This window comes from Lepidochelys kempii, chromosome 3 (assembly GCF_965140285.1).
Source record: "Lepidochelys kempii isolate rLepKem1 chromosome 3, rLepKem1.hap1, whole genome shotgun sequence".
Taxonomy (NCBI): Eukaryota; Metazoa; Chordata; order Testudines; family Cheloniidae; genus Lepidochelys; species Lepidochelys kempii.
The window spans coordinates 32786034-32806902 of record NC_136382.1 but is presented as its reverse complement, the minus strand read 5'-3'; the positions used below and the strand labels follow the sequence as shown (position 1 = coordinate 32806902).

The window sequence follows — 20869 nt, the reverse complement described above, 5'->3', positions numbered from 1 at the left end:
CAAAGTTTTAGACTGTCTTCACAGACAAAAAATATTTTTATTTACATTTATTTTAAACAGCAACAGGTGTTAGCCATACTTCTGTAAAATTCTAGTGGAAACAAGACACAAGAGGTTTTTACTAAAGTATAGTTAGACGAAGTCAACATTATATCCCCCATCTGAGTTTAATCTCACCTAGCTACATCACTGTAAAAACTACAGAGCCTTGTCTCCACTATGATTTTTACAGCAAACACACATTACCTATCTCACTGTAAAAACCCACCTTTCTTGGCAGTGAAGACACAGCCAAACTGGTACAAATCCCACAAAAGGGATTTGTGTAGCTTTAACTGTAACAGTATAGTTACTCCTTTTGTACTTCCTTGTTCAGCCAGATCTGCTTTTTATAATCCCTAGTGTTTGTACAATATTATTGAAAGGCATACATAACCTTTGCACATACACCAATTTATCCGAACACTTTGTTTCCTTTTAGTCTTTTCCCTCCACTGCTTCATCCCATTTGATTACATCCAACATCCATGTTCTCTCCCTAATTAAACATTTCTTTATGCATCTGTCTTGTGATGAGACTTGTTATACAAAAATCTCAGCTTTAAAGATTTTTTTTAAAGTACTCCAATAAATACAACTTCTTACAGAGTTGTATAATTTCACAAAGCCTTGAATACATACCCTAATCAACATTACTATTGCTTAAATCATGGCTAATGAAAATACACAGCAATTTTCCTTTGTACACATCTACGTATCAACATTAATAGTCCATAGGGCAGGGCAATATAAAAATAAGCGGAGGGGGAAGTATTTTAATGTTCTTGTTACAGACCTTCTAAACTACACACACGGTTTTCATCAAAATTGCCCTGGAAGCTTCCATGTAACTTGCTAGATAAGGGCAAGGTATTTTTCATAAAGCACCTATCTTACAGAAGCATCTGTTGCAGAACACTAGAACAATACAGGTTATAATCCGTATATTGATTAAGATTCTAGATGGAGGCCTTCCAGTCTCTTGGATAAATCATTTTAAATGATGTGTCAGCAATATTTATAAAAACGAGTTTGAACAAGTGACCATATGCCACAAAGTGATGAAAATTATAATGAGTGCCAACATTCTGGAATCATGCCATAAATGAGGAGTTATCTATTATTTGTTTTACAACATCCAAGTGAGTTCTAGGTGCTTTACAGAAATAGAGAAGGCGTGGTTCCTGCTTTAAGAGTTTAAAATCTAGAAATAAGAGAGTTCAGATACTAGGCCACATACTTCCTTTGCTACCAGTATGAGATGCATACTGAATCAACTCAAGTTCTACATAGTATCTAGCTCCTGGTGTCAGAATTCACTAGAATTGCCTGCTTTTGGGAGCTTCTATAACAGCCACATATGATTAGAAGCCACAGAATTAGGATATTTTTAGGCTCTTGTATTAGTGAAGTAGAAAATTTTAAACTAAAACTCTTTTTTCTAGAGAGTTTCCTTTCCTCAATATTTAGTCCCCACTGATTTTTACTTGTGAAGTTTGGTTTAGTTACGCCCCTTAAATGCAAAACTCCCTCTATGTACACATAATAGGAGTTCTTCTATTTTCTTTACCTTGCTTCCTTTATTTGCATACTATCACCTTAGAAACTTAGACGCTCTGCCCCAAATCAGCCTTTACACATTTACACATGGTTTTTCTTGTTATTCTTCCTTCTAAAATTGTCTCTCTGCCCATACATCACAGTATCACTACATTTTTTATGAACATTACATATATATTTGTAAAAAGTGTTTATCCTTGGAGTTAGAAGATCCAAGTTTTATTTCCATTTCTTTCACAAACATACTATATGACCTTGGGTAAGTCACTCAACCTGTACATCGCAGTTTCCCCATCTGTAAGCTAGGGATAACACTTTCTACTTTACATGTAGTGAGAGACATAAGGCATCAGGTATTTACACTTCCTGAGATAAAAGGCACTAGGGAAGTGCAGTGCCCACAGGTATATATTAATTATTAAACATTTTGTTTATATAAACAAATACATATATGCACAAAACAAATAATACATAAATGCAGAGTAAGTGTGTTCCATGAATTGCAGAAATTAACTACACTCATGACACCCCTGGGAGGTCAAGTCAATATTATCCCCCCTTCCCAGCTGAGAAAAAAAAAAAAAAAAAAAAGAGATTAAATGTCTTCCCCGAGGCCATACAGAGGTAATTACAAAGCCAGGAAAAGAACGTATGGCTTCTACCAGTCCCCTGGTATAACGACTGACCCACACGCACAGGGGTCAACCACCAGCATAACTATTTGTAAATACACATATAACTATATTATGTACACAATTTCATTATAGTTCTGTAATACAGTTTAGAACAAGCATTGCAATTAAAAATACCATCTGATGTATGCTTTTGCATTTATCAAAACACTGAGGTACACCATGTGCACCTGCACAAATAGCATTGTTGTTGCCTATTCTCATACCAGATGCATACTCATGTTCATCACATCTTGCACACACACTAGTGTCAGAGATGGGTGGATGCAGGCACAAGCGTTCCTACACACACAAAGGGCTGGATTATGCACACACGCACCCCGCTGCCTGGGCACGCATGGGGGAAGGTGCTGGGGGCTGTCCCCAGACACACACAGAGACGTGCCATGGGCTGCGGGGGGGGGGGGGGAGGTGCATGCAGGGAGAGGTGCCACGGCTGGGATGAGGAGGGAAGGAGTGGGGGATGGGATGGCGTGGAGGGGACTAAACCCAGCCAGCCCCCTCTCCCCACAGGAAGCCGAGCAGGGTGGGCGCCTCCCCATCCTCACCTGGTCTATGGGCAGCCGCACGGCGTTGCTGAGGGGCTGCAGCAGCGTGCAGCCTGTGGTGCTGGTGGCCATGGCGAGGGCGCCGCCCCCAGCCCGGGAGAACGGGGACTGGTCGGGGGGAGGAGGAGGAGAAGCCGCTTTTCCCTCCCGTCTCCCCACACCAGCGGCAGCAGCGCGAAGAGCTCGAACGACGTCGTGACAACAAGAGGCCGGAGGAGGTGGCGGGAGCGGCCCAGCCGCGGAGTGACAGTCCCGCTGCCCACTCCACACGCGGCCAAGCGGTTGAGTGACAGGCGGCGGCTCCCAATCCCCGCCCAGCAGGAGGGCGGGGCAAAGCCGCCAGCCGTCACCTCCCCTTCGGCGCTGATGAGGGCCGCAGGACCGGGTCAGGGGCCGTTGGGCTGGGTTAGGGACTGTCGCTATGGTAACCCCCCTTCACCTGCTGTTGGGGAGTGGCTGCGGGACCCCCAATGGAGAAGGGTCAACAGAACAGGGGGCCACGGCAATGCCTGGGGAAGGGTAATGAGGAGACCCCAGCATTGGGAGGGGGCGTGGCAATGGGGGGTAAATGGAGGCGTCACCCCAGCACTGGAGAGGGGGCACTGACAATGGGGAGGTAATGAGGAGACCCCAGCATTGGGAGGGGGCGTGGCAATGGGGGGTAAATGGAGGCCTCACCCCAGCACTGGAGAGGGGGCACTGACAATGGGGAGGTAATGAGGAGACCCCAGCATTGGGAGGGGGCGTGGCAATGGGGGGTAAATGGAGGCGTCACCCCAGCACTGGAGAGGGGGCACTGACAATGGGGAGGTAATGAGGAGACCCCAGCATTGGGAGGGGGCGTGGCAATGGGGGGTAAATGGAGGCCTCACCCCAGCACTGGAGAGGGGGCACTGACAATGGGGAGGTAATGAGGAGACCCCAGCATTTGGTGGGGGGGTTAATGAGGATGCCTGAGCATTGAAGGGGGGTACCAGTAATGGGGAGGGCTGGTTATGGGGAAGCTTGTGCATTGGGAGTGGTACTGGCAATGGTGGGGTTAATGGGCCTCTACCAGCAATAGCAAAGTTAATGAGGGTCACCAGCACTGAGTGGAAGGGACAGTAGATTAAGGAGAGTGCTTGGTAGTGTTGAAGTGTGGAGGATATCGGCACTTGATGGGGCCAATTGAGGGGTTCAAGTCTGGGAGTGCTGGGGCAGCAGCACTAGATAGAGGGTAGTACCTACCCTAAAGATTACATTGGTATCAGCACTTGCCAGAAGTTGGCACCTTGACAAAATGGGATGGGAAAAGCTGGGGAGCCACAGAATTAGAAAGGTTGAGAGTATTGGTCCCCACTGAAAGGGGAATGGCAGTTGCCTGAGGAACCTAACTGCTACCCTGATAGCTATTGGCCTAGTTTGGGCTAGGAAAATCACAGTGGGTACTACTATGGTGGAGGTTTACAAAACTCTTTGTTGTAGGAGCATGTGGATGTGATAAAGGTGGACAAGGTACCAGAGATAATTAAGGAATATAAACAATTGGCTTTTTATAACAGTGCAGGAGCAATGTGCCTATTCTTCTCCTAACTTCTCTCAAACACCCAAGAGTTTATGCACTCCACAGGAAGGAATATTACTCGATGGTTATGCAGACATTAGTGGATCATTGTGGTAAGATTTTGGACGTTTACATGTTATACAAGCAAAGTGCACTGTAACAGAATTTTCAAAAAAAGACTTGTAAAAAGATGGCAAAGGGGACTCTGTTCCCATTGAACAACACTGATATTCCCACACTTCAAACCCCTTGGCCCCAGCCCCACCCCAGAGCCTAGGGGAATTTGTGTTGTAGGTTTACATAAAGGAGTACAGACATGATGCTGATGTTTGAAATTCATATTTTTGTATTGGTGCCAATCATACTACTTTTCTAAATCTTTTTTCAAGTTTATAAAAGTTGTTTGCTGCTTTTGATATTTGTTGCTTGACATATAGTATGGTGTCACCATCATTGCACATCTCATTCCTTAGATTGGTAACATGACTTGATTTTTCTAGTATTTCTCCATCTACTCTGGTGGTTGCGTTTGGGACATTGATAGCCATATATTTTGTCTTTCCCTTTTTGAAAACAAACCAACTTGTTCTGGGTGCATCTGCCAAATGATTGGTCTCTCCCACCCACCCCACCCCCCCCAGCAATATGTAGAACTAAGCAGGACAGTGTCATCAGCAAAAATGAGGTTGTCATAAATATAAAGGGAAGCGTAACCACCTTTCTGTATACAGTGCTATAAAATCCCTCCTGGCCAGAGGCAAAACCCTTTCACCCGTAAAGGGTTAAGAAGCTAAGATAACCTCGCTGGTGCCTGACCCAAAATGACCAATGAGGAGACAAGATACTTTCAAACCTGAAGGGGGATGTGGAACAAAGGGTTTGTCTGTCTGTGTGATGTTTTTGCCTGGAACAGATCAGGAATGCAGCCTTACAACTCCTGTTAAGTTAGTAAGTAATCTAGCTAGAAATGCACTAGATTTCCTTTTGTTCAATGGCTGGTAAAATAAGCTGTGCTGCGTGGAATGTATATTCCTGTTTTTGTGTCTTAAGGTCTTGCCTCTGGCCAGGAGGGATTTTATAGCACTGTATACAGAAAGGCGGTTACCCTTTGCTTTATATTTATGACAGAAGTAATCTAGTTGTGCTTTATCATTTGTCCATAAAATTCCTCAGTTGTCCTCTGCAATTATGTTCCTCATGACATAGTCAATGACCAATGCAAACAATTAAGGCACAAGGTGTTACACCCCATACTCCATCAGCTAATGGTTTGCAGTGGCAACTGATGTCACCACCTGACTGCACATGAGTCATAGTGAATATGGCTGATTAAAATTGGCAATATTTAGGGCACCTTTTCTATCCCCTTTCCTTTCTAAAAACGTTGAAAAATAGCTACTCAGTCACCTGGGCTGTTGTCAGGCATCCTTGCTGCCCATGATTCAAAGGTGAGCAACCAGAGTTCCAGGTTACCTATGTGCAGGTTTGTGAGTGTGACCCCCAGTGTTGATCTACACCAGTGGTTCTCAGCCAGAGGTCTGGGGGGCGTGAGTGGGTTTCAAGGGGTCTGCCAAGCAGGGTCAGTGTTAGACTCACTAGGGTCCAGGGCAGAAAGCCCAAGCCCCACCGCATGGGACTGAAGCCTGGGGCCCTGAGCAATGTAGCAATTGTGGGGGGCCCTTTGGCATGGGGCCCAAGGCAATTGCCCTGTTTGCTACCCCCTAATGCCAGCTTTTGCATGCAGAAAACCATATGGCACAACCAGGCCATGGAGTTTTTACAGCATGTTAGGGGGGCCTCAGAAGGAAAAAGGTTGAGAACCCCTGATGTACACCACTCAACCATTGCTGCAGGACTTTCTTAATGATGCATGAATGCCTGGGTGTGAGGTGTTTGTTTTAAGTAAGACCACCATTGTAAGGGGAGTGGTCACTTTAGATAAGCTATTACCAGCAGGAGAGTGGGTTTGTGTGTGTGGTGGGGGGGGGGGGTGAGAAAACCTGGATTTGTGCTGGAAATGGCCCAACTTGATTATCATACACATTGTAAGGAGAGTGATCACTTTAGATACCCACCCCATTCTCCTGCTGGTAATAGGTTATCTTTTCATGTTTTGTGTGTATATAAGGAGGTATCTTTTCATGTTTTGTGTGTATATAAAAAGATCTTCCACACTTTCCACAGTATGCATCTGATGAAGTGAGCTGTAGCTCACGAAAGCTTATGCTCAGATAAATTGGTTAGTCTCTAAGGTGCCACAAGTACTCCTTTTCTTATTGCACAAGGACAATCTCACTCTCTTACCTGCTGGAGTCAAAGGCCAGTGGCATGTAAGGTCACAATGACTGAGAACATCATTAGCTGCAGTGGATAGCTGTTGATATCTTTTGTGCCTTGTCAGGCATTATTTATTCTACAGTATGGTATTGCAATACCTTTCCATCTGTTGGTCCAAGAGGTATCCCTCACTTCATCTGCCAAAGCAGACGTAGTGTGCTGGGAATAGGCATTTCCTCTCATGTCTACCTGGTTTAACTCACTAGTGTCCCAATATGTGGCCACTACTGCATACTAGCAACTACTTGGAGCCATGGGTAAAAGCTGGATAAGAAGTGAGGACCAGTGAAAAAGAACCACTCAAAAAGTGTGATTGTCCTGATTTTCGGAGGTACTATCTCTCCTTCTGGGAGCTATAATCAAGTAAACTAGTGATGGTTGCATGTTATTCAAAAAATACTATAATTATGTTTACCATATTCATAAAAGTAGTTAGTCTGAAGTCTTTGGGAGTACATGCATTAGTAGGATGAGCATAATTTAATCCATAATAAGAGAATCCATTTATTTCTATACCACTCATCAATATAGTATCTGAGTATCTAATTTCAGAGCCAAATTACACGTTTTTTAGAGTAGCAACAAGACTTTTTAAAAGGTGTATAATTTTGCTAGTACCAGAATACTTTGCTCTTTCAAGCATGTTCCTTTGTATTTTGTGCTGCTGGTTGTATATCTGGAAATGTGACTTCAGGACACACGCACAATTACTGCAAAAATATACTCCATGACATCATATTGCACAGAGATTAGTTCTTCTAAAAAGTATTAACAAGTAATGAGACTGTTTAAGCATCATAATATTCACTGACACACATACCATATGGACAAAAGTGCCTACTGCTAACCTTTAACACTTAGGGAAAAATTTGTAAAACTTAATCCCTGATGTAACTCCATGAATTTTATTGGAGTTATACCAAGGATGAATTGACCCAACATGCCTCCCTGGGTTTTGCATTCATATTTTACTTAATTTCTCCTGCAGCCTAAGGCAGATTCTACTGAGAAATTCATTTGGTTTTAAACTCATAGCTTTCAACTGTGTCAGGTAACAAAGTACAATCACTCATTGTAGACCCAAATGTACCTTTGTCACACAAACTTGGTCTGGTGCCTGCTTATTACTGCTATAAATTAGTGATGATAAAAATTCTGAACTTTGAAACAAGTTACATAAAGTGTGAGGCAGATGCAGTGTGGTTTACAGAAATGAGTACAGATTTAGAAGCCAAGAATACCTACATTCTAATCCCACCTAAACTTTATAAATGTGAATTATCCCATTAAAGTCAAAGGGAGCACAGGTGTAAGTGTCTACAGGATTGAGACCTTAGTTTCTATTTTTTACTGGGATCCAGCTATTTAAAACACAACTCTTTAGAAATATTTAGTTAGATTTTGGGGTAAAGTTTCAGAAGAACTGCTTTAGAGACAGCTTTCGCTAACTCTGAGTCATTGTCTAGTGGCAGTCAGTGTTTATTCCAGAACCTGAAAACCTACAGAGGTGTTGATAGTTATTACATGATGCATAAACTATTCATAGCAAATAATTTACCCAATGAATGTAGCCCTTATTTCTTATTCTCAAATTTTCTTTGAGAAAACTCACCATGCCACAGCAAAAAGTGCCATTTTGAGAGGTACCTTAATAGCCTGTAATTTTAATATAAAAATAAGTTTATACTCTTCTGTCAGTATATGTGCTCTATCTGTACTCAGAAAGTATGAAAAGTATGTTTCAGCGCCAAATTGGGCTGGGATCTTACGACAGGAGTTACAGGAATGTGTATTACAAGTCTCAGAACAATAGTGCCTTGCACCTAACCAGAGAAACTGGTTGTTCTGTTTACGTGAAGTAAAAAGATAATCCCTTCCCCAAATAACTTACATTCTAGGTTCATAATAAGACACACCAGGTGTGAGTGGCCCACAAGGTTTACAGCGAAACAAGCACATTTTGAATGAGAAAGAGAAGTAACAATTTTCTCCTTGTCTACCCATTATCAGTGGACAGAGTTTTTGCAGACATCACAGCAGAAATGAGTCTTAAGGTGGGATTTGAAAGAAGATGGCTTTAGGATGTTTTTGAGGAGTTTCCGGGGGGGGGAGGGGGCAGCAATGTATCTGAGGGAGAAGCTGAGAACCTTGGTAGAGCAAAGGTGGCAGTTGACATCACAAAAAATCAGTAGAGCAAGTAGGTATGGCAAGGCTAAATCCTGAAGGGACTTAAAGACATAAACAAATTGTGCGTTTGATTTAGGGAACCAGGGGAAACCAGTGGACTCCTGAAAAGAGCGGACTGATGTGGTCAGAGTGATAAGGGAAGTCTGGGAAATTTGGCTTTTGCTTTCAATCAATTCCACAAGCATTACATTCACTCTCAAATTGGGGAAAAGGGTATATTTTATTTAATTGTTTATAACAGTTACATATCCAGTTAGGGAAAAGATCTGTGCACCAAAAGCCCTCTTTGATAAAAAGCTGTGTTGTGCATAGAGAGATTTATGCTGATTGATTAATTCCAGGAAAATAACTATGTATAACACAAACCTCTGCCAGTGTGCTACTATTATTATTTAACTTTCTACCATGCCATAGGTGTTTATTAACATTTTACAGAAAAATATAAAGGCAAGTGTGAGTTCCCCATAAGGCTTTGTCGAATGGGGAACTCACATTCCCTTATGAATATATATGACATAACTGGAATATCTTCTATGCTACATATGCCATGTAACATATCTATGTAAAGGTTATGATCTACTGAATCTATTGAGCCTATTTGTATGCGTGTAGCATTTTTGTATGCAAAGTTATGAATATTGGCCGTGTACTGGCTTGATTTCTGAATAACCTTAGTAGAGTATTTGGTCAGTTCCTGGAGAAAGGAATTGGCAAAGTTAAGTGCCCAATCTAGAAGCACTTGAGGAACAATTCATCTTGGAATGCTCCAATCCACATAAGAAGTCTTCCTGGAGACATTCAACATACCATGTGGGCAATGGCTTCTGCCTGCAAAAACTGTGAGTCATGCATGGACATGTGACTTGCCCAGGTGACTCCAGAACTCCATTTTGGAGCTGGACTTCGCACAGAAGAGAGGAGGGGTCTCCACCCACAAGAGAGAGTCTATTTAAGCCCATGGGAGACCCCTCCATTTTGTCTTCAGCTGGCTAAAGAGAGAGCCTCTCCACCCCCAAGAAAGAAACTGGAACAAAGGGCAATAACTACAGGGGGTGTGAATGATTACTGGACCCGGACTAGAAGGAGATCAGTCTGTAAAAGGAAGCTTACTGGAACTGGTGAGATTTTGTCTGTATTCAGTTTTATTAGACATAGACTTGCGGGTTTTATTTTATTTTTTGCTTGATAATTCACTTTCTTCTGTCTATTAGTACTTGGAAACACTTAAATCCTACTTTCTGTATTTAATAAAATCACTTTTTACTTATTAATTAACCCAGAGTATGTATTAATACCTGGGGCGGGGGAGGGGGGCAAACAGCTGTGCATATCTCTCTATCAGTGTTACAGAGGGCGAACAATTTATGAGTTTACCCTGTATAAAATGGATTTATTCAGGATTTGGGCCCCATGGGAGTTGGGTATCTGAGTGTCAAGGACAGGAACGCTTCTGTGAGCTGCTTTCAGTTAAGCCTGCAGCTGTTAGGTTCAGACCTGGGTCTGGGTTTGCAGCAGGCTCAAACCAGGCAGGGCACCGAAGTCCTAAGCTGACTGGGCAGGAAAGCAGGGGCAGAAGTAGTCTTGGCACATCAGTTGGCAGCTCCCAAGGGGTTTCTGTGATCCAACCCCTAACAGCAAGTACCAACCCTAAAGAGATTACAATCACGCTGTGGGCCCAATCCAAGAAGGTTTTGAGTGCTTCCTGAAAATTGCATTTAGTTCAGTGACAGTTGAGGATGCTCGTCACTTTGCAGGAACAATCCTTAAATTAGACAGGATAGGATAACAAAGAAAGGATGTGGTGAGGACAAGGGTTACAACATTGAAAGATTATGACATGCTTTATCATATACACATCTTGTTCCTCTGTTTATATTACATGCACATATTTTAATCAGGGCTGTCAAGCGATTAAAAAAATGAATCGCAATTAATTGTGCGATTAATCATGCTGTTAAACAATAATAAATACCATTTATTTAAATATTTGTGGGTGTTTTCTACATTTTCAAATATATTCAATTACAACAGAGACTACAAAGTGTACAGTGCTCACTTTATATTTATTTTTGATTACAAATATTTGCACTGTAAAAAACAAAAGAAATAGTATTTTTAATTCACCTAATACAAGTACTGTAGTGCAATCTCTTTATCATGAAAGTTGAACTCAAATGAAGAATTATGTACAAAAAAATAACTGCATTCAAAAATAAAACAATGTAAAACTTTAGAGCCTACAAGTCCACTCAGTCCTACTTCAGCCAATCGCTCAGACAAATAAGTTTGGTTACAATTTGCAGCAGATAATGCTGCCCGCTTCTTGTTTACAATAAGAAAAGGAGTACTTGTGGCACTTTAGAGACTAACCAGTTTATTTGAGCATAAGCTTTCATGCGCTACAGCTCACTTCATCGGATGCATTCAGTGGAAAATACAGTGAGGAGATTTATATAGACACAGAACATGAAAAAATGGGTGTTATCATACACACTGTAAGGAGAGTGATCACTTAAGATGAGTTATTACCAGCAGGAAAGCGGAGGGGGGGGGAGAAAACGTTTTGTAGTGATAATCAAGGTGGGCCATTTCCAGCAGTTAACAGGAACATCTGAGGAACGGTGGGGGGGAAATAAACATGGGGAAATAGTTTTACTTTGTGTAATGACCCATCCACTCCCAGTCTCTATTCAAGCCTAAGTTAATTGTATCCTGTTTGCAAATTAATTCCAATTCAGCAGTCTCTCACTGGAGTCTGTTTTTGAAGTCTTTTTGTTGTAATATTGCAACTTTTAGGTCTGTAATCGAGTGACCAGAGAGATTGAAGTGTTTTCTGAATAGTTTATGAATGTTATAATTCTTGACATCTGATTTGTGTCCATTTATTCTTTTACGTAGAGACTGTTCAGTTTGACCAATGTACATGGCAGAGGGACATTGCTGGCACATGATGGCATATATCACATTGGTAGATGTGCAGGTGAACGAGCCTCTGATAGTGTGGCTGATGTGATTAGGCCCTATGATGGGGTCCCCTGAATAGATATGAGGACACAGTTGGCAACGGGCTTTGTTGCAAGGATAGGTTCCTGGGTTAGTGGTTCTGTTGTGTAGTATGTGGTTGCTGGTGAGTATTTGCTTCAGGTTGGGGGGCTGTCTGTAGGCAAGGACTGGCCTGTCTCCCAAGATTTGTGAGAGTGATGGGTCATCCTTCAGGATAGGTTGTAGATCCTTGATGATGCGTTGGAGAGGTTTTAGTTGGGGGCTGAAGGTGATGGCTAGTGGCATTCGGTTATTTTCTTTGTTGGGCCTGTCCTGTAGTAGGTGACTTCTGGGTACTCTTCTGGCTCTGTCAATTTGTTTCTTCACTTCCGCAGGTGGGTATTGTAGTTGTAAGAATGCTTGATAGAGATCTTGTAGGTGTTTGTCTCTGTCTGAGGGGTTGGAGCAAATGCGGTTGTATTGTAGAGCTTGGCCGTAAACGATGGATCATGTGGTATGGTGTGGTCTGGTGAAAGCTGGAGGCATGGTAGGAATAGCAGTCAGTAGGTTTCCGGTATAGGGTGATGTTTATGTGACCATTGTTTATTAGCACTGTAGTGTCCAGGAAGTGGATCTCTTGTGTGGACTGGTCCAGGCTGAGGTTGATTGTGGGATGGAAATTGTTGAAATCATGGTGGAATTCCTCAAGGGCTTCTTTTCCATGGGTCCAGATGATGAAGATGTCATCAGTATAGCGCAAGTAGAGTAGGGGCATTAGGGGACGAGAGCTGAGGAAGTGTTGTTCTAAGTCAGCCATAAAAATGTTGGCATACTGTGGGGCCATGTGGGTACCCATAGCAGTGCCGCTGATCTGAAGTTATACATTGTCCCCAAATGTGAAATAGTTATGGGTGAGGACAAAGTCACAAAGTTCAGCCACCAGGTTAGCCGTGACATTATCGGGGATACTGTTCCTGATGCCTTGTAGTCCATCTTTGTCTGGAATGTTGGTGTAGAGGGCTTCCACATCCATAGTGGCCAGGATGGTGTTTTCAGGAAGATCACCGATGGATTGTAGTTTCCTCAGGAAGTCAGTGGTATCTCGAAGATAGCTGAGAGTGCTGGTAGCATCGGGCCTGAGGAGGGAGTCTACATAGCCCGACAATCCTGCTGTCAGGGTGCCAATGCCTGAGATGATGGGGCGTCCAGGAGATCCAGGTTTATGGATCTTGTGTAGTAGATAGAATACCCCAGGTCAGGGTTCCAGGGGTGTGTCTGTGCGGATTTGTTCTTGTGCTTTTTCAGAGAGTTTTTTGAGCAAATGGTGTAGTTTCTTTTGGTAACCCTCAGTGGGATCAGAGGGTAATGGCTTGTTGGCCCCTATGGATGTAGAAGCCCTCTACGCCAACATTCCCCTCCCCCCCACCCGCTCTCCTGCTGGTAATAGCTCATCTTAAGTGATCACTTTCCTTACAGTGTGTATGATAACACCCGTTTTTCATGTTCTGTGTGTATATAAATCTCCTCACTGTATTTTTCACTGAATGCATCCGATGAAGTGAGCTGTAGCTCAATAAAGCTTATGCTCAAATAAATTGGTTAGTCTCTAAGGTGCCACAAGTACTCCTTTTCTTTTTGCAAATACAGACTAACACGGCTGCTACTCTGAAACTTGTTTACAGTGTCACCTGAAAGTGAGAACAGGCATTCACACTGCACTGTTGTAGCCGGCGTCACAAGATATTTACATGCTAGATATGCTAAAGTTTCATATGTCCCATTCCAGAGGACATGCGTCCATGCTGATGATGGGTTCTGCTCGATAACGATCTAAAGCAGAGCGGACTGACATGTTCATTTTAAGCATCTGAGTCAGATGCCACCAGCAGAAGGTTGATTTTTCTTTTTTGGTGGTTCAGGTTCTGTAGTTTCGGCATTTGAGTGTTGCTCTTTTAAGAATTTTGAAAACATGCTCCACACCTTGTCCATCTCAGATTTTGGAAGCACTTCAGATTCTTAAACCTTGGGTTGAGTGCTGTAGCTATTTTTAGAAATCGCATGTTGGTACCTTCTTTGCGTTTTTTCAAATCTACTGTGAAAGTGATCTTAAAACGAACGTGTGCTGGGTCATCATCCGAGACTGCTATAATATGAAATATATGGCAGAATGGTACAATAAAACAGGAGACATACAATTCTCCCCCCAAGGAGTTCAGTCACAAATTTAATTAACACTTTTTTTTTAACAAGCATCATCAGTATGGAAGCATGTCCTCTGGAATGCTGGCCGAAGAATGAAGGGGCATACAAATGTTTAGCATGTCTGGCACGTAGATACCTTGCAGTGCTGGCTATAAAAGTGCCATGCAAATGCCTGTTCTCACTTTCCGGTGACATTGTAAATAAGAAGCAGGCGATTGGCTGAACAAGAAGTAGGACTGAGCGGCCTTGTAGGCTCTGAAGTTTTACATTGTTTTGTTTTTGAGTGCAGTTATGTAACAAAAAAAATCTACATTTGGAAGTTACACTTTCACAGTAAAGAGATTGCACTACGGTACTTGTATGAGATAAATTGAAAAATACTATTGTTTTATCATTTTTACAGTGCAAATATTTGAAATCAAAATAATATAAAGTGAGCACTGTAGACTGTGTTGTAATTGAAATCAACATATTTGCAAATGTAGAAAAACATCCAAAAATATTTAAAGTTCAGTTGGTATTCTATTGTTTAACAGTGTGATTAATCGTGATTAATTTTTGAGTTAATTGCATAAGTTAACTGCGATTAATTGACAGCCCTAATTGTAATAATATAGTTTGAGGGGGCCCAGTGCATAAAGAGGAGGGAAAAAATCCTTTCAAAAGTAGCTACATAGATTAATATAAAAAGGTGGTTGCAAGTCTTCATTATAAAGTCCTAACTTAGCCCCCTTATACCTGTTTGGTTTGGAAAATTAATTTGGCCTGGAAATTGTCAGATCTACTGTTAAGTAAAGAGAGAGGTTTTTGCAAAGTCTGAAGAAAATTAAACTGAGTTATAGAGCAGTAAAATAATACCCTGATTTGAAATGTTGACTTTTGTCTGATGTCTTCATCACTGTCTAGCTCAAAAGCTACTTGTTACTATCCCCACTTGAAACATTCATAGAATATCAGGGTTGGAAGAGACCCCTGAAGGTCATCTAGTCCAACCCCCTGCTCGAAGCAAGACCAATTCCCAGTTAAATCATCCCAGCCAGGGCTTTGTCAAGCCTGACCTTAAAAACCTCTAAGGAAGGAGATTCTACCACCTCCCTAGGTAACGCATTCCAGTGTTTCACCACCCTCCTAGTGAAGATGTTTTTCCTAATATCCAACCTAAACCTCCCCCACTGCAACTTGAGACCATTACTCCTTGTTCTGTCATCTGCTACCATTGAGAACAGTCTAGAGCCATCCTCTTTGGAACTCCCTTTCAGGTAGTTGAAAGCAGCTATCAAATCCCCCCTCATTCTTCTCTTCTGCAGGCTAAACAATCCCAGCTCCCTCAGCCTCTCCTCATAAGTCATGTGTTCTAGACCCCTAATCATTTTTGTTGCCCTTCGCTGGACTCTCTCCAATTTATCCACATCCTTCTTGTAGTGTGGCGCCCAAAACTGGACACACAACTCCAGATGAGGCCTCACCGATGTCGAATAGAGGGGAACGATCACGTCCCTCGATCTGCTCGCTATGCCCCTACTTATACATCCCAAAATGCCATTGGCCTTCTTGGCAACAAGGGCACACTGCTGACTCATATCCAGCTTCTCGTCCACTGTCACCCCTAGGTCCTTTTCCGCAGAACAGCTGCCTACCCATTCGGTCCCTAGTCTGTAGCGGTGCATTGGATTCTTCCATCCTAAGTGCAGGACCCTGCACTTATCCTTATTGAACCTCATCAGATTTCTTTTGGCCCAATCCTCCAATTTGTCTAGGTCCTTCTGTATCCTATCCCTCCCCTCCAGCGTATCTACCACTCCTCCCAGTTTAGTATCATCCGCAAATTTGCTGAGAGTGCAATCCACACCATCCTCCAGATCATTTATGAAGATATTGAACAAAACCGGCCCCAGGACCGACCCTTGGGGCACTCCACTTGATACCGGCTGCCAACTAGACATGGAGCCATTGATCACTACCCGTTGAGCCCGACAATCTAGCCAGCTTTCTACCCAACTTATAGTGCATTCATCCAGCCCATACTTCCTTAACTTGCTGACAAGAATACTGTGGGAGACATTGTCAAAAGCTTTGCTAAAGTCAAGAAACAATACATCCACTGCTTTCCCTTCATCCACAGAACCAGTAATCTCATCATAAAAGGCGATTAGATTAGTCAGGCATGACCTTCCCTTGGTGAATCCATGCTGGCTATTCCTGATCACCTTCCTCTCATGCAAGTGCTTCAGGATTGATTCTTTGAGGACCTGCTCCATGATTTTTCCAGGGACTGAGGTGAGGCTGACTGGCCTGTAGTTCCCAGGATCCTCCTTCTTCCCTTTTTTAAAGATTGGCACTACATTAGCCTTTTTCCAGTCATCCGGGACTTCCCCGGTTCGCCACGAGTTTTCAAAGATAATGGCCAATGGCTCTGCAATCACAGCTGCCAATTCCTTCAGCACTCTCGGATGCAACTCGTCCGGCCCCATGGACTTGTGCACATCCAGCTTTTCTAAATAGTCCCTAACCACCTCTATCTCCACAGAGGGCTGGCCATCTCTTCCCCATTTTGTGATGCCCAGCGCAGCAGTCTGGGAGCTGACCTTGTTAGTGAAGACAGAGGCAAAAAAAGCATTGAGTACATTAGCTTTTTCCACATCCTCTGTCACTAGGTTGCCTCCCTCATTCAGTAAGGGGCCCACACTTTCCTCGGCTTTCTTCTTGTTGCCAACATACCTGAAGAAACCCTTCTTGATACTCTTGACATCTCTGGCTAGCTGCAGCTCCAGGTGCGATTTGGCCCTCCTGATATCATTCCTACATGCCCGAGCAATATTTTTATACTCTTCCCTGGTCATATGTCCAACCTTCCACTTCTTGTAAGCTTCTTTTTTATGTTTAAGATCCGCTAGGATTTCACCATTAAGCCAAGCTGGTCGCCTGCCATATTTACTATTCTTTCGACTCATCGGGATGGTTTGTCCCTGTAACCTCAACAGGGATTCCTTGAAATACAGCCAGCTCTCCTGGACTCCTTTCCCCTTCAAGTTAGTCCCCCAGGGGATCCTGGCCATCCGTTCCCTGAGGGAGTCGAAGTCTGCTTTCCTGAAGTCCAGGGTCCGTATCCTGCTGCTTACCTTTCTTCCCTGCGTCAGGATCCTGAACTCAACCAACTCATGGTCACTGCCTCCCAGATTCCCATCCACTTTTGCTTCCCCCACTAATTCTACCCGGTTTGTGAGCAGCAGGTCAAGAAAAGCGCCCCCCCAGTTGGCTCCTCTAGCACTTGCGCCAGGAAATTGTCCCCTACGCTTTCCAAAAACTTCCTGGATTGTCTATGCACCGCTGTATTGCTCTCCCAGCAGATATCAGGAAAATTAAAGTCACCCATGAGAATCAGGGCATGCGATCTAGTAGCTTCCATGAGCTGCCGGAAGAAAGCCTCATCTACCTCATCCCGTGGTCCGGTGGTCTATAGCAGACTCCCACCACTACATCACTCTTGTTGCTCACACTTCTAAACTTAATCCGGAGACACTCAAGTTTTTCTACAGTTTCGTACCGGAGCTCTGAGCAGTCATACTGCTCCCTTACATAGAGTGCTACTCCCCCACCTTTTCTGCCCTGCCTGTCCTTCCTGAACAGTTTATAACCATCCATGACAGTACTCCAGTCATGTGAGTTATTCCACCAAGTTTCTGTTATTTCAATCACGTCATAATTCCTTGACATCACCAGGACCTCCAGTTCTCCCTGCTCGTTTCCAAGGCTTTGTGCATTTGTATATAAGCACTTGAGATAACCTGTTGATCGCCCCTCATTCCCAGTATGAGGCAGGAGCCCTCCCCTCACAGACATTCTTGCCTGTGCTTCCTCCCGGTATCCCGCTTTCCCACTTACCTCAGGGCTTTGGTCTCCTTCCCCCGGTGAACCTAGTTTAAAGCCCTCCTCACTAGGTTAGCCAGCCTGCTGGCAAAGATGCTCTTCCCTCTCTTCGTAAGATGGAGCCCGTCTCTGCCCAGCACTCCTCCTTCATGGAACACCATCCCATGGTCAAAGAATCCAAAGCCTTCTCTCCGACACCACCTGCGTAGCCATTCGTTGACTTCCACGATTCGACGGTCCCTACCCAGGCCTTTTCCTTCCACGGGGAGGATGGACGAGAACACCACTTGCGCCTCAAACTCCTTTATCCTTCTTCCCAGAGCCACGTAGTCCGCAGTGATCCGCTCAAGGTCATTCTTGGCAGTATCATTGGTGCCCACGTGGAGAAGCAGGAAGGGGTAGCGATCCGAGGGCTTGATGAGTCTCGGCAGTCTCTCCGTCACATCGCGAATCTTAGCCCCTGGCAAGCAGCAGACTTCTCGGTTTTCCTGGTCAGGGCGGCAGATAGATGACTCAGTCTCCTGGAGGAGAGAGTCCCCGACCACCACCACCCGCCTTCTCCTCTTGGGAGTGGTGGTCGTGGAACCCCCAACCTCAGGACATCGCATCTCATGCCTTCCAACCAGCGGAGTCTCCTTCTGCTTTCTCGCCCCAGACATATCATCTGGTCCACTCTCCGCAACGGTACCTGTGGAGAGAACATGAAAGCGGTTAGTTACCTGTGTCTGTGTTACTGGAACCCGGACATTCCGCTTACCTCTTCTGGAGGTCACATGTTGCCAAGCTTCTTCACTGGCCTCTTGGCTCCTCTGTGCAACCTGCTCTATATCTTTAGAGCTTTGTGCCCCTAGAAGCCTATCCTGAGCCTATCCATATAATAAAGTCTCCTTCAAAATGTGGGTGCCAGCTATTTCTGAGATAATATAGGCTGTAATTAGAGTTGATTGTTGTCATGGACAGTTTGGGGCCCAAACCTTCTCCCCCGATGCCAATAGAAATTGTTTGCCAGTCTTCAGTGGTAGCAGAATCAAGTTGAGATGTGTGTGTAAGCACCTTTGCCCCTATTGTCTGTTTGCATTTATTTTTCTCGAGGTGGGAGGACTTTGAATTAAGTCTGTCTGTGCCCCTAAGCAAACCTCCCCAGGGAGGTCCCTCACAAATCTTGCCCCTAGCAGTGTGGTACCACTCCAGATTGGGGTGGTAGTGACAGGAGCCACCCACATATGAGCTGTGTGGTGGGATTCCAACACCATCACCACGCTTTGAGCAGGCTGAGACCTCCCTTCCTCCATGGATCATCACTCCATCTTCAGACAACCTGAGGTCTATCTCACTCAAGGGAAGACTAGTCCCCACCCACCTGACGAGAGGACTGCATGCATAGGGTCCCTTGCCAACACCGCACCAGCGTAGCCATGTTGCGGTGGAAACAATCAAGGCACCCACATAGATGGAATCCTCCTTAGGGGTGGTGTCATAATCCCCTGCTCCCAAGAATAGTGGGCTAGCAGCACATTTAAGCCTGGCCTACATATAGTTTTTGTGCCAGGATAATTATGGCAGTTATGATTTTTACTAATATGTCATACTGGTATAAATATCCTTATGATGGTATAGATCAGCGGTTCTCAAACTTTAGTAACCTAAGGACTCCCACTTTGTTTTAAAATTTCTCAGGGACCCCCAAGTCGTCCCCTGCTCAGCCCTTGCCTTGCCCCCTTCCCAAGGCCCCACCCCTTCTCCAAGGCTCTGCCCCCGCTCACTCCATTCCCCACTCCTTCCGTCACTCGCTCTCCCCCACTCTCACTTTCACCAGACTGGTGCAGGATGGGGTGCAGGGTGCAGGCTCTGGGAGGGAGTTTGGGTGCAGGAGGAGTTGCGGGGTGCAGGCTCTGGGTGGGAGTTTGGGTGTAGGGGGGTACAGGCTCTGGGCTGGGCTGGGGTTTGGGGTGCAGGAAGGGATGAGGGGTGCGGGCTCTGGGAGGGAGTTTGGGTGCAGGAGCGGGCTAGGGGGAGAGCTCTAGGAGGGAGTTTGGTTGCAGAGGAGGGGCAGAGTGCAGGCTCTGGGAAGGAATTTAGTTGTAGGAGGGGATGCGGGCTCTGGGCTGGCCACAGGGTTGGGGTATGAGGGGTGTGGGCTCTTGGAGGGAGTTTGGGTACGGGTTCTGGGAGGGAGTTTGGTTGCAGGAGGAAGTGCAGGGTGTGGGCTCTGGGAGGGAGTTTGGTTGCTGGAGAAGGTGCGGGGTGCGGACTCTGGGGGGTGGGGAGTTTAGGTGCAGAAGGGGGTGAGGGGTGCGGGCTTTGGGAAGGAGTTTGGGTGCAGAACGGGGTGCGGGCTCCGCGAGGGAGTATGGATGCAGGAGGGGGTGAGGAGTGCGGGCTCTGCCAGGGATTTTGGGTGCAGGAGTGGGTGAGGGGTGCAAGGTCTGGGAGGGTATTTGGGTGTGGGGTGCAGGCTCTGATCTGGTGGAGGGGGTTGGGGTGCATGAGGGGGTGAGGGGTGTGGGCTCCGGCTGGGCGGTGCTTACCTCAGGAGGCTCCGGAAAGCTACTGGCACATCTCTCTGGCAGTGTCTCCTAGATGGGATGGCCAGGGGGTCTGTGCACGCTGCCCCTGCCAGTTCCTGGCCAATGCGAGCTATGGAGCTGCTGCTCAGGGTGGGGTCAGCACACAGAGACCCCCCTCACCCCACAGGAGCCGCGGGGATGTGCCAGTTGCTTCCGAGAGCGGCACAGAGCTGTGGCAGGTAGGAAGTTGCGCCACCAGACTTTTAGCATGCAGAAGGCACTGGGAGGGAGGGGGAGGAGTTGATCAGGGAACCCCAGGGGTCCACGGACCTCAGTTTGAGAAATGCGGGTATAGCATATTCCCCTTCCCTTATGAGAATGTTATACCAACATTTGTGTGTAGAC

General features: G+C 45.0%; 1 protein-coding gene and 1 long non-coding RNA gene across 9 annotated transcripts in view; one reads left to right on the top strand and one right to left on the bottom strand.

Moving 5' to 3' along the window:
* MBOAT2 (membrane bound glycerophospholipid O-acyltransferase 2) overlaps positions 1 to 3109 on the bottom strand; it is a 217663-nt gene extending 214554 nt beyond the window's left edge. For 4 of the 7 annotated variants that reach the window (XR_012157926.1, XM_073336059.1, XM_073336062.1 and 1 more), the window contains exon 1: positions 2840 to 3109. Coding sequence is in view for 3 of the 7 variants with exons in the window: in XM_073336059.1 (XP_073192160.1) it covers positions 2840 to 2911 (72 nt within the window). In the remaining 4 variants the exon portion in view is untranslated. The remainder of the gene's footprint in view (positions 1 to 2839) is intronic. The other 3 variants (XM_073336064.1, XM_073336063.1, XM_073336065.1) reach the window with 3 other exon arrangements.
* Positions 3110 to 3186: 77 nt separating this feature from the next.
* Positions 3187 to 20869, top strand: part of LOC140908602 (uncharacterized) — a 139846-nt gene continuing 122163 nt past the window's right edge. The window contains exon 1 of one of the 2 annotated variants that reach the window (XR_012157928.1): positions 3187 to 3263. This is a non-coding gene — a long non-coding RNA (uncharacterized LOC140908602). Of the gene's footprint in view, positions 3264 to 3943; positions 4496 to 20869 lie in introns of those variants that run through there. The other variant, XR_012157927.1, reaches the window with a different exon arrangement.